Raw genomic sequence first — 14,313 nt, forward strand, 5'->3', positions numbered from 1 at the left:
CAATCGAAAACATATAAATAGTCAAAAATATTTTGTTTGAGTTGATATCTAAAGATATCATATTATATAATTTTTTTTTAACTTAATCAATGAGAAATTATGTGAAATGCAGTGATCGACAATATATGAAATGCAGTAGTGACAATATGTACTAAATTATATGAAATTATTATGATACATAAGAACAATAAATATAGACTATTAGGAAGAAAGTTTAATAAATATCTGTGGAGGTAATTAAATGCATCCGTAATTTTTTTTTTGACAAACCCGTGATTACTTATTTAAGGTTAATGGTAAACTGTAAACTTATATACATTGCATTTTTTTATTTGTAGATTATTTTTTATGCTGATACATAGAAATTGAAGACACCTAAAAGAGAATTTACAGCAAATCATACATTTTTCTAAATCAACTAAATTAGATATCTTGGTGCATTTGAACACCTAAGACAATTTCCGGAAAAAAAAAATACACATCCTAAAATCTTGTAGTTACTGTCCAGATTACCACCCTAAAATCTCATTTTATGTATTACGGGGAACAAAAAAGTTAAACCCTAGTCGAGACAGATGGTGTCATTTGGATTTTAGTACTAAAAAATTGAAACCTAAAATCATCACTTTTTTTTTTCTTCAGAAATCAGCAAGGCTCGCTAGTGTATGGCCTTTGGGCTTCTGTTTCTCGTCTTTGGGCGATTAGCCTTTTGCTTCTGTGATGTAATGACCCAAAGCAATAAAACTTAAAAAATTGGCGTCTTTCAAAAATAATAAATAAAAAACGAAAATTTGCACCAGCCGGAAATCGAACCCGGGTCTGTACCGTGGCAGGGTACTATTCTACCACTAGACCACTGGTGCTTGTTGCTTTGTCCTTCTTATTTATTAAATAAATACACATATAAACATGATTAGATTGGTTTATTCACCTTGCATGTAACGTTGCACAATTAGGATGTGTGTGAGGACAATAATAATAGGATTGAAAAATTGTACTGCTTCCATCTGTCGTGAAATTTCAGCCATAAATTCTCACATTCCATAATTTACCTGCAATATATATATACTTTGGGAGTTGTTGTGAAAGCCTGAAACCCCTTATTCATGTCATTTATACAATTTCTAATCTTATATTTCTAAGAAAAGTTAAAAGTCAAAACTTTTATCATTTTATTTTACTTCGTTTTTTATTGTTCATTAATTATTTTATTTATTGGTCATACATTATATTCATCCATGGAGTTAGATTCGTTCAATACATATAATATATTTAAAAGAGTAAATTATAGTCGCACCTTTCTTGTTTTATGTGAAATGTGTCTAATATTACTTCTTTTTTGGGATTTACAGAAAACTTCCTAATTATTTGGTTTTAGTATTTAACAAGTCAGGTCAATTTTTTTTAAAAAATTAACATCAAGTCAATCTATGTAAATAAATTATTGTTGTATTAAAGGTCTTACACTTAATATTTTGATATTACATACTTGTTAATTTATTTAATACTTAAATTCATTAGTTTACAAATAAGTTTCACTTGTACTTATTTAGAGGTATGTTTGTAACTTATAAATAAATGAACCTAATTATAAAGTTTTTTTTTTGAAAGGCAAGCATCCAACTTATATAAATGATAACAGCCACAAAATGTAGCCCAAAGAGAAAATACAATAATCAAGATCCAAGAAAAACAGAAATAAAAAAGAATCAAGAAATGATTCAACTAGCAAAGGATAAACCACTTGAACAAAGCCCTTTGTACTTGGACCAAGTCCAAGACAAAGTTTGGATATGCCAAATCACATTCTCTATTAAACAAGTTTTGTCAAGCTTTTAGAAAGGTTAGGTCAAATAAAAATCTTTCGTACTAAGTAAATAGTTCAATTTAATTTGAAAAACATGTCGACTCTATCCTTATAAAATTTAACTTAATTTTTTTCTCCCTTAACTGTATTGGCTTAGAGAACATTTTTTTAATAAAAAACAAAAAAAATATGAAACCAGATATAATTGAATATTACATATTACAATTAGTCATAACTCGTGAATATAATTACGTATCACAATTAATTATACTATGTAATTATAATTGGCAATATATAAATTAACTTCTTGTCACCTAGGATGCTAGCAAAATACTCCCTGTCCATTTGAAAGGAGTATATGTTCTTACAATTAATTTGCCAACAACTAATTAACTGATATTGAATTTAAACATTTGAAATTTGAATGGACCATCTCCCATTCCATTTTTCTTCTTGGGAACTAGATCTGGATTCTGGAGGAGTTAAGCCTCAAAAGTAAAAATCATACAAGAAAGGAAACTCCAAAAGAAACTTGAACAATATAGAACAATAGCAATTCATCAGCCAATTCCAACTACCCTATTTAATTTCCTTCGCCATATGCACGAAAATACAACAAAGACAAGCTTCCTTGATCAAAGTTTGTTGCCTATGAAGCAATGCGTTACAGCAGTGTATACCATCATCAACTAATTCGACAGCTAACCTAGCTTGAATCACCAACCAGTTGCCCAATTAAAGTTATGATATGACTTCCATATTTACAGATGTACTAAAAACTTCGTACCCCATTGTCCAGAGGCTCTTCGCTATGTGAAGGTATGGGGGAGGGATGTTGTACGCAGCCTTACCCTTGCATATGCAAAGAGGCTGTTTCCGGATTCGAACCCATGACCAACAAGTCACCAAGATGTACTATAAGAACAAAATTGATATTAGTTAAAAATAACAAACTTAACTTAATTTCTTAAGATTTTTTCAGTTTTTAGTTTTCTAATTTTAATATTTTTAATTATTGTAATTTATAGCATTAGATTAGGTTGGTCTATGAACATTTTTTTATTCTTTTTAAAAAAATCCTATGCTAATCTAGTAATTAATCAGCGTTCTATAAAGTTTAGATAAAAGTATGGATTTGCTTAAAAAGTTGTAAACCAAGGGCTGGAAGAGGCCACAAAACTATCGGCCACAAGTCCCAAGTGTAGAAGGAGAAATGCATTTTGTTTATGTTTTTGTTTTTTAACAAACAAAAAACATTACAACTTGATGAAGGTCAATAATGTCATGCTAATTCAACACAGTCAAAAACTATTGAAGTATATCCCCGTCCTTGTTTTTAAAATATCTTCACTAAATAGACGGATATTATGTTAATATGTTTTTATTTAGTTGCATGTTAATATTTGTAGGGAAAGATTTTATTTAACAGTTAGATTTTTTATTATATTAATTGTCAAAAGAAGAAAGTATTTGAAATATTTTTTTTAAACACCATAAATATTTTTAACAGAAACAATTATGTTCTAGCCGTGAAAGATCATTATGGGCAAATCCTTCCTCCACTTTTTTACAAGATTTTTTTTTTAATTTGTTAATACGAGGGTACAAATTTGTTAAAAAAATTTCTTAAGACACCAGGGTCTAGAAGAATCGAGGGTTCTTTCGAGTTGGTATTTTGTTATGTTTTTTGCCCATTGCTTTTAGGCTCTTAATTGAGTGTTGTTTTGAAGAGGACGCAAGGATAATGAAAGGTAGTCTGCTTAAGGAGGCAATATTAAAGACAATAGTTTCACCAATTTGACAAAGAGACAGAGATAATGCCAATGTTCCAAAAATAAATATATAAATATGATGCACCTTGCACACACAAAAGGTAAGAAAAGATTATGCACTTAACTTGTACCAACTATCACTGCGACTGTTTTGGTTCCTAGATCTTGAAAATCATATTAGAAAATATTCTAACAACTTTGAAAGAAAACCCTAAAATTAAAGATTTGAAAATTGAAAAAGAAACCACTTCTCCATTTTAGGATAATATTAACCAATTACTCAACCGCTTCATCTAAGAATTAGGGGTGTTTTGATGCTAACGATCCCAAAAATTAGTCATGCCGTAATTTTATTATAATTCTAACTTCTAACTAGATACTGTTAGAATTTTTTTTAGTGGTGGAGATTCTATATTAATTAGTGATATGATCAAATTAATATATACAGGAGTTTTAAATGTTGGATTCAACCAGAGAAATATGAGTGTAAATTAAAATTAGAAATCATGGTACAATCGAAACAATAAAATAAACATTGTTACAATAAAAATGAATAATAATATTTAACGTGAAAAGTTCTCCAATACCCAAAGAAAAATCACAAAACAAACTCCAAAAAATATCACACTGTATTAAAGAATATTACAATATTTTTCTCTACTCTTTTTCACAAATAAGAAATACAATATAGTGTTTCTTGTGAGACTTGCTCCTATTCAAATACTATATTTTTATAGTACCAAAAAACTATAGAATTGATTCCCACCTTGTTGTATTTTTCCCACACTATTAGAATTTTCTCAACATTCTATTTTTCCTCTCACTATTTTCTCACAACTATCCAGAAAATTTACTTTGCTTCTACTCAATACATTCCTGCATTTGCAAAATCCTCTAGTTATAGAACAATTTGCTAAGCTTTTCAACAAAGCTTGCACCGTAAAAATGTTTTTCATACCTTTCAAAATTAATTGCGCCTCTAGCTATAACTTTAAGTAGGGCTAGTGTTTTTTTTTTCAAAGAGGCATGTAGTGCATTAAATGCATGGTGGACTTTGGTTGGACATAACACTAACCTTATAAGTTACATTTATAAAATTGAATTAAATATTAATCCAAAATTCTGAGAGAATATAAGAGTCTATTCTAACAATTGTTGTTAAGTCTATTGAATTAGTCACTATCAAATCATTATTGAACCATTGACAAATATTAAGTTTTTTCAATCCTCAACGTGAGGGGAGTATTGAAAATTCCGTATTAATCAATAATATGATCAAGATAGAGTCTTTAGAAGTTGTTCTCACCAAATCTTTGTCAAATTGAGGTTGAAGTATAACTTGTAAAAGGTGTGTAATGACTTAATGAATTAAAATTTGATTTTTTTTAGTTTATGATTATTTTCTAATAATTTGTTTTCATTTCAACCTTTTTTCTTACATAAAAATTGTTTTTTTAATCCAAGGTAGAGATTCTAGCTTAGCATTTGTTGTCTAATCCAATAAAATGTACCTCAACCAACATAAAAGCTATTAATCATCACAAGACACGTAAAGATAACATTTTGAAGACTTTTGTCCATAATCACCTGAGCTTGATTAAGACAAGAGCATTACTAAAATTCTATTGACAAGAAGATTATATTTTTTGTTATTTTAAAAATGTTTTCTTATCATATCCATTATGAAGTGTGTGTTTGATTTTGTGTTTGAAATCATCAAACTTGAATCTAAAGTCGATCAAATTTAATTATGACTTTGTTTAATATGTTTGTCACTTTTATGTTAATGTGATTAAGTGGAACAAATTTGAGTCTTTATTGATATTACTTTGAATAACTTTTGTATTGGATCAAAATGTTTATACTGATTTTTACTTCTAATTTGATTTCATAATAAAAATATCAAAATATAAATCATATCACTTTAAAATCAATTTGATTTAAAATTAATTTTATCAACACTCATTTAAATATGCAGGAACTGTAAATGTGACTACAAAAATAACACAATAATCATAAATAGTAAGCAATTAAGATTTCAATGTAATTGAAATAAACCTCTATTATAATCCATATCTACCAACATCTCTAAATAAGGTCTAAGCACACTATTTTCTCCCTTAAATTATCATCCATCTGCCAATTTTTTTTTTCCTGATGTAGGCATCGAAATATTAATATTTTCTTACAAGAATCTTCTCCAACAACCAAAAGACTCAGTGTCTTAACACAATTCAAAGTATCCTACCAATACCATGAATCAGTTGATCAATCACCACGTTAACAGGGAGAGGCAAAGCATCATGGTTGTCCACAAATTAGCCACTACAATACCGACAAACAAATTTTAAAATATTTTATTATCGCCAGATTCTAGACGCCTTTTGGCATTAAACTCTAATTACTAACACCATTAAGTTAACGAAAATAATTTATCATAGTTACCAGATGTCAAACTATGACTAGTGCTAGTGCCATTTTTAAATCCCACGTCATAATTGTGCACACTATAATCTTCGCAATTTACATATTTCCATGTTTCCATTTTTTTTAATTCTTATTTTTATTTCCAATAACGTAATTTACTCTCATATAAATAAACATTCTATGAAAATTTCCTGAGTCTGACTCTGAGATCATCATCATCATCCTCACTTCCGGATCAGCGGAAAAATAAACAATAATTTTTTGTTTTCACCACTTGAAATTTGCGATCTTGGATTTCAGAAGAAAAAAAATCCTACAGGGGCCAATCAGAAACCCTAGATTCATAAAAGGGAGATTTTGTTTTCAGTGTAATATAACCGTATTTCAGTTGATTTTTCAGGAAGCGCGAGTTTCAGTTGATTTTTTATTCTGTTATTTTGGGGATCTCGAATACCGAGAAAGAAATCAAATTTTGTTTTGTTGTTTATCATTGTTTGTTTTTCCCATTGTTGGAGTTGGGGGTGTGAGAGTGTGGGATTGGTGAGGGTGCAATTGGGAATTGGTGTGAGGAATGAGAGGAGGGGCATAAATGTCTGCTCCATTGGGTATTGGAATTCGTTCTGGAAGTTATGGGTCTTTGGATAAACAGGTACATCAGAACGGGACTGCACGGAAGGCTTCAAAGATGCTCAAGGAGAAGGAGAAGGAGAGGCTGTTCCTTTGGATCTGCAAGTTCGCCGGCCGCAAGAAGGTCGGAATGCTCTTCCTCTGCCTCATCTCCGCCGCGGTTTTCATCTGGGTTTTGTATGTTGGAAAAGGTTCCTCCTCACTTTCTCTCCTTCCATTTGTTTGTCTATGGTTACTGTGCTAAACTTTAATTATGTGATTGCATTAAGTGTTATGTTATAATTTGAGCACGAATGGGAGTTGGGTTTAGCAGAAAGGACTAGTTTCCGCATGTGGTGAATCAAGGTTCAAATAATGGCTGTTAGAAGAGGTGTCTAGTGTCTGACGGTGCATCGAACAGGATTGCCTCTGATGGAAGGATAACTAGGAGGTATTACAATAGTTAGAAGAGGTGTCTAGTGTCTGATAGTGCATCTGGATTGTCTCAGATGGAAGGATAACTAGGAGGGATTACAATAGTTAGAAGAGGTACCAAGGTTCGGATATATTTTAGAAGAGGTGGCTAGTTCTGATAGTGTATCAAACAGAATTGCCTCTAAAGGGGATATCCAGTAGGGGGGGGGGGGTTTGGATTACAATTTGAGCTTTTGTGTTTTTAGTGTTAATATGCCGTTGTTATCTAGTTCTTTTGATTGGCTCAACCGGGTATGCTAGAATGTGCTGTGAGTTGTGATTTACAACTGTTGCTTGGTTTCTACCTTAATTAGAACATAGCATGATGTTCGTGGTGTGGCTTGCTTTCAGCTGAAGATTCTCAGGACGGAAACACTGTGTCAAGCATTAATGTTAATGAAAGTGTATCTGCAAGTGATTCTACATCTGAGAACTCAACGACAAATGCAATGGGCTTAACTAAGAGATCGGTATTACCCCCTCCACCCGCGGGTTATTTTTTGGGCTACCGTCTTCCTCCAGGGCATCCGTGTAATAGCTTCACACTCCCTCCCCCACCTGCTGATAAAAAGCGTACTGGGCCACGTCGTAAGTTTTAGTTTACTATTTTGCTGGATAAGATATCTTTCTTATACACTATTTGACACTTAATAATTTGGAATAGTTCCCATCATCCATGCATATATCAATTAGTTCTTGGAAGTTGTGATTCATGACTGTATGTAGGGCATGAGATATATTTTAGATTGCGTAATGTGTATGGTGTTTCTACTTTGTACTGAATATTCGGGTTGTTTTATTTTTTAGCATGCCCGGTGTGTTACCTTCCTGTGGAAGAAGCCATTGGACTGATGCCAGCCTTGCCCTCACCTTCACCAGTCCTTGGGAATTTAACATATGTCTATGAAGAAAATTTAAGTAGAGATGGAGAATTTGGTGGTTCAGACTTTGGAGGGTATCCTACTTTGAAGCAGAGAAATGATTCTTTTGATATACGAGAGTCGATGAGTGTGCACTGTGGGTATGTTTTGCTTTTTGTTGAATGTTTCCCTTACTTATAAGTTACATCTATACCCACTGAGGAATGTTCTTTGTGGTTATAATTGTCCGTGCTAGTAATTAAGCATTCTTGTACCTTTTTACTGACATGAATTCATTCTCCATCTTCAATAATGAATGTGTATACCAATCAGATTTGTTAGAGGAATTAAACCTGGTCGCAACACAGGATTTGACATTGATGAAGCTGACCATTTTGAAATGGAGCAGTGTAATGGAGTGGTTGTTGCATCAGCCATATTTGGTCTGTATTATGTGATTTCTTCATTTGTTTACTTGTTTATAAGCTTGTAATTGATTGTATATCAAATTTATTGTTCAGGAAACTTTGACGAGATAAATGAGCCAAACAATATAAGTGATTATTCGAGGAAGACTGTATGCTTCCTTATGTTTGTTGATGAAGAAACAGAAAAATATCTGATTAGTTCTGGCAAATTGGGAATCAGCAAGAAAATTGGTTTATGGAGAATTATTGTTGCTCGTAATCTTCCTTACCCAGATGCAAGACGGACAGGAAAGGTCAGAATTACATATTTGACCCGAACCATTGTGACTGAAATAGAAATTAGCATATGGGATGCTAGCCATTTTTGTTACTGAAACATTTTTTGCTATGTGGTTCTTATGATCTGAATGTTGCTGTAGAAAAGTAATATTGTTTGGCTGCGGTTTCATCTTTCTGTAATCTACCATGTCAAGGTTAATATTGCCGTACTGATTTGTCCTCAATACACAGAAAGGGGACACGAAAATGCTATGTATGAATTGAATAAAATTAAACTTTTGCCTAGGTGCTGATGTGTTTTCTCATTCCTAAAGTAGTACTTTGCATACTCTGTAACTTTTACTACCTTTTCCACAGATTCCAAAGCTTCTGTTGCATAGATTGGTTCCGAATGCTCGCTATTCTATATGGCTTGATGGGAAGCTTGAGCTTGTTGTGGATCCATATCAAATTCTTGAAAGGTATACTCCGGTGAATCTCTTTGATACTGCATATAATATACCACTATACATATTCATTCTATATGCTAAAGGGATGTAAATATTCTCATTTCAGTACTATGCTTTGTTTTATATGTAGTTTAGCATGTGGTTTACTGTTCTATCCACTTCTGTATGAGATAGATATGATGTCCCTGCTATTTGGCTTTAAGACTCATTACATGTTTTCAAACTAGATCCACCGCTAGATGAGGTGATAAGAGTTTGATGTTTGTCAGTATGCATCCCTTGCTTTAACTAGATTGGTTATTCATGTAGTTTGCTACGTGTCACACTTGCTCTGTAAGTCTATATACTAATATTCTCTTCACAATGTGTATGATTTGTTCTCCAAGATTGAAGGTGCAACTCACACATATCTCCATATTATATGCTTGTTGCTCCATAAATATCTTTCTCTGATAACATGGAAATTCTTGAAGTCCAAGTATGGAATTTCTTTCCTGCCCTAGCTGAAGGTGACATATTAATCTATCTAGACACAAAGTCCCTTCAGATTGTCTAAAGATTATGTCTTCAGTGTAGTTGCGAGTTTTCAAAGAAAACAAATGAATGTTCTTACCACAGAGCTTTCTGCCTTGAAATGATTGCCAATACTCAAGCTGTAGATTTCCTTAGTTTTCTACTATTGTGTGTTGCTGAGTAGATTGCTAACCAATGATAAAATAGACTTTTCAGAGTATAGCAGTGGAAAGTGAGGATAACTTACTCATCAACTAGATTAAACTCTACTCTAGTTCCACTTTCAGTTAATCCCCGATAGACTGCTAGTTTAACTTTTAAGAACCTTACAAAACAAGCCCTATAGTTTATTGCACTTGGGACTCAACGTTTTCAGCAGCATGGGCCCAGAAACACCTGATGCACCAATTCAATCTCCATGTGCTTTTTTGGAATGAGAAAGTAGGGAAACAAAAAAAAGGAGAGTAAGAAGTCCTCTAAGAATAAACCAAAAGAAAAGAAACAATAGCTCTGTATAGCTCTTACATGTGACTCATTTTCCTTCCTCCCAAACTTCCCATCTGTTCTGCATGGCATGCCTGCTTGCATGTCCCAAAATACCATTTATGACAGCTTGGTGTAAAATTGTTTGTCTTGGGGGCTACAGAGGTATGGTAACATAGAGACTGGAAGCCTGTGATTACTGGCTAGAAAACAATACATGCTGTAGATAAGATTGGATCAGAAGTCTTGATCTCTACCTCTGTTTTGTTGATATTAGGATAATTATCATCTTGTGGTGTAGGTATCTCTTCAAATTGATAATTCTCTGACATTAAAGCTCATTGAGGGTTGGCATAAATGGAGTTTTCAGTTATGGAAAAGTTGAAAGTGAATTTGTCTCTGAAGCATACAAGTAAGGGTATATCCACTCTCAATTCAATTTAAAATACATTGTGATCATAACTCACTTAAATACAATGGTGGATATACCCTTCTTTGAGCACGAAAAAATAAGCTTACTTGAGAGAAGCCTTGTCCATCAATTATCTCCTTTATTGCCTTGCCTCTAGGAAATATTTATAGGCCTGTAGCATTAATATTACTTATATGCAAGTACTAGAATCTTGTCAAATGCCTACCTCAGCTCATAGGACTGTCATTTAGAGGTTGTGTAATTGAAATGTTAACAGCTTTGATGCTTTCATTTTTTATTTAGTTGTTTTTTACTGCACAATATTGTTGATTTTGAAATTGGTTTTGTTTGATTCTTATCTACCCTCCATTCTATGCTGAATTTACCTTCCATTTTGAGTGACTTTCCAAGGTGTAACAATTTCTTCATAGATGAACAAGATACTGATAATACATAACTGTATTTTTTCTATGAAAATGAAGCTTTAGATTTTACTGGATTTATATGTATGTTAATCTGTAGTGTACCAAATTATAATTAATTTGAGGTCATATTTCATACCTATGCTCTTTCTGACTTTTTACAAGCTATATTTTTGCTTTGCCTATCCATAAACCCATAATACATGTTTTGACACCTAAACTCCCTTCACACTTATCTAGGTTTTTGTGGAGAAAGAATGCTACTTTTGCAATATCAAAACATTATAGACGCTTTGATGTATTCATTGAGGCTGAGGCAAATAAAGCTGCTGGAAAGTATGAAAATGCCTCTATTGACTTTCAGATAGAGTTTTACAAGAATGAGGGATTGACACCATACACAGAGGCTAAGCTTCCTCTTATAAGTGGTAGGTAGAACTGCCTTCCTGTATTTATCTAGGATGAGTTGCACCTGTTTCATTGTTTTTTTAAAAACTTGTTTCAAATGCTGCAGATGTTCCTGAAGGATGTGTGATAGTACGAGAGCATGTTCCTATTAGCAACCTCTTTACTTGTCTTTGGTTCAATGAAGTTGACCGATTTACTTCAAGGGACCAGATTAGTTTCTCAACCGTCAGGGACAAAATTTTGTCGAGGGTAGATTTTCATTTTAACATGTTCTTGGATTGTGAGAGACGCAACTTTGTTGTTCAGGTAACTATTAAAATTGTTTCAATATCTGACTGAAACTTTCTATTGCATTGATTTCCAGAAGGTACATGCTGATTCTGAACAGACAAAACATTTAGTAGTGCAATAAAGATGAGCACATGCATGTGCATGATTCTGAAAATAAAGATTTGCACATGCATGTGTGCACTCTTTAGTAAGCAACTAATGTGATAACATTTTCCATATTGATGATTACCCTTTTATATTTTCAGAGATAAACCCCCTCTTTCCGTTTCATTATTTTTCTCTGTTTCTCTAAATGTTTTCACACTTAGATATGAACTTACCCTTATTTCACTATTTAAGTACTTGAATTATTTTTTACATTGCTTGGGGAGGATATGACCTATTCCATCATTAGTTTTATGATAATAGCATTTGCTTTAGTTCACAAAATTTGTGTTATGAAAAGTGTACTACAACCACCTTGGCTGGGAATTTGCTGAAAACCTTGTCTCAAGGGTTATTGTTTCTTACTTATTCTGAATGTTATATTTTTTATCTGAACTTCCTTCATTGGCAATGGAATTTCATGGTCACTTTTCTCTCTTGTTTACCTTATTATACTCTATTTTTGGGTGCTTACAGAAATACCACAGGGATCTATTGCTGCGCCTGGCTCCACCAGCTTCACCTCCTCCACCATCTCCTCCTCCTCCTCCTCCATTGCCTGTGCTTGAAACATCACCTGAAAAGGGTGCAAACTCTCCCATTAGAAGAGGCCCTGGAAGGCGTGGAAGAGATCGAAGAGCTGGTTCACGGCACCACCGCAAAGTTGTTGCTGGAAGCAGAGAGATGGAACCAAGTTAACAGTTTTGTTTGGGCGAGATTATATTATTAGTAGTTTTGTTTAAAATTCCACCTACGGAAATCATTCGTTGCAGAGCTGGAGGGAAAATGTGCAAGATGAGTGTTGTATTGTTTCCACATATAGACGCTCTCATTCTTTTGACTATCCGCAATTGTCCATTTTTGTTAAATTTTTTGCTGTATATATGGTAATATTTTCAATAATTATACGTAGCAACTCATTTTGCCATTCCGCAATATTACAGAAAAAAGTGTACTTCCTCTGTTATACTATACTCCAAAGATATATTCAAGACGGGTTAGTCTCCATTAGGAGAGTGAAAAATACAAGTTGTATGTAGGACCCACCTGAATTATTTTTGGTGTATAATGGTCGAGTTTGAACTTAAGATCTTGTGGGTATTATCTCAAACCTCTATCACTAAGTCGACTGTAATAGTTATCACCTGATTCTATTTAGTGGAGAGGATCTCTACTCATTCAAGACTTGTTCATTTCTATTAATAGAAGTAACTTTTTTACATTAATAGATTTCTTGACATATTAATGGCTAATAACTGGTGTAGAAGTCTCTCTTTCACTAAATTAATGGTTTATTAAGAAATTCTAAAATTATAGAAGGCCTGTTCACTTTACTCCATGAAAATAAAAGAAACAAGAATCCCATAACAAAATCACATTGTTCTAACATACATGTCAACATTTTATCACTCCTTTAACATGTCAAGAATGAAAATAGTTGAAGTTCTATAATTTCAAAAGAATAATGTTTTATTTTACAAATCTCATGGAGTAAAGTGAACGAGCCCTACCTTTAACATTCTTCTTCCTCTTCTTTTTTCTCCATGCAGCCTATCATTCCCTCCTTATGAGATCACCCATCGCCGTCTCTCCTTTCTTTTCCTCTTAAACATCTTTTCCTGCGAAATATAAATTCTGATAGTAGATGAGATCATGTGAAAAACTATGTTCAACACTAAAACTTGCACTTCAATTCTTAATATCAAACATTGTTACATAAATAATTACATAACAAATCTGTCTTTTTTTATTGCATAAAAAAGGAATATAAATTTAACAAAAACATACATTTCACACTTTCTTCCATCTAATAAATCACCAATTTCTTTTATTTAAATAATAAAAGAAAAAAATATTTTTTTTCTCTTAATTGTATCTTCAATTCATTTTTTCCGAACATTTTCTCTAGTCGTATTTCCTATAACTTACAAGTGAGTAACCACTGAGGGTGTGTTTATTTTACCGTTTCAATCTATTATTAGCATGTACTTTGATGCACTTTTTTTAGAATCGTAACCGTAGGTTTGAAGCTTATTGAACGGAAAAATAAATACTACACACTAACACTTAGGTTATGTTGGTCTCAGAGGAAAGAAATGTGGTGAAAGTGATTGCACCAATGGAAACGAACGAAAGAAATCGTTTTAGTAGAAAGTTATATAGAAATTTGTATAAAATCCGTGGGATCCATGCTTTTAGATTTCTGCACTAAACTGAGAAGAAATGCGAAGAAAGAATAAAATAAAAACGTTAAAATGTTTCCAAAACTAACCCTCTAAGCTAGGAGCACTTTTTTAATTCATCAGGCATGGAACAAAATCAAATATAGCGCGGACAAATTCAAATATGGGAATATGCCTAGCATAATATAAAATTGAATATGCCTATGCCTAGTAAAATTTAATTTCCATACAGCATCCAATTTGATGGCAGTAAAAATCGATTATATATATATATATATATATATATATATATATATATATAAAATCTAATATTAGTTAATGTAATAAAAAATATTTATTTTAAAAAAAGCAAAAT

The 14,313-nt window shown here is 32.5% G+C and overlaps 1 protein-coding gene and 1 non-coding gene across 3 annotated transcripts; one reads left to right on the top strand and one right to left on the bottom strand.

The window, feature by feature from the left end:
• Nucleotides 1–792: 792 nt before the first annotated feature.
• Nucleotides 793–863, bottom strand: TRNAG-GCC. Its single transcript has one exon. It is a non-coding gene; the product is annotated as a tRNA-Gly (tRNA).
• A 5,267-nt stretch (nucleotides 864–6,130) lies between these two features.
• LOC114376712 lies at nucleotides 6,131–12,899 on the top strand. 2 transcript variants are annotated; one of them, XM_028334956.1, is made up of 9 exons: nucleotides 6,131–6,810; nucleotides 7,438–7,674; nucleotides 7,894–8,107; nucleotides 8,280–8,389; nucleotides 8,468–8,667; nucleotides 9,011–9,114; nucleotides 11,173–11,360; nucleotides 11,447–11,646; nucleotides 12,253–12,899. In XM_028334956.1, the coding sequence occupies exons 1-9, from the start codon at nucleotides 6,636–6,638 to the stop codon at nucleotides 12,472–12,474; spliced, it is 1,650 nt and encodes a 549-aa protein (XP_028190757.1). In that variant the 5' UTR covers nucleotides 6,131–6,635; the 3' UTR covers nucleotides 12,475–12,899. The 2 variants fall into 2 exon arrangements, with proteins under 2 accessions (XP_028190757.1, XP_028190756.1); XM_028334955.1 differs by having other exon boundaries at nucleotides 6,133–6,824.
• The last annotated feature ends 1,414 nt before the right edge of the window (nucleotides 12,900–14,313 follow it).

The sequence above is a fragment of the Glycine soja genome, chromosome 11, assembly GCF_004193775.1.
Source record: "Glycine soja cultivar W05 chromosome 11, ASM419377v2, whole genome shotgun sequence".
NCBI classification, from domain to species: Eukaryota; Viridiplantae; Streptophyta; class Magnoliopsida; order Fabales; family Fabaceae; genus Glycine; species Glycine soja.

Excerpts from the sequence above, each read along its gene's own strand:
- LOC114376712 (XM_028334955.1), top strand. The coding sequence starts at position 6,596 with ATGTCTGCTCCATTGGGTATTGGAATTCGTTCTGGAAGTTATGGGTCT. Across the intron at positions 8,390-8,467 it reads TGTTGCATCAGCCATATTTG|GAAACTTTGACGAGATAAAT; the intron begins GTCTGTATTATG and ends TTTATTGTTCAG. Across the intron at positions 8,668-9,010 it reads ATGCAAGACGGACAGGAAAG|ATTCCAAAGCTTCTGTTGCA; the intron begins GTCAGAATTACA and ends CCTTTTCCACAG.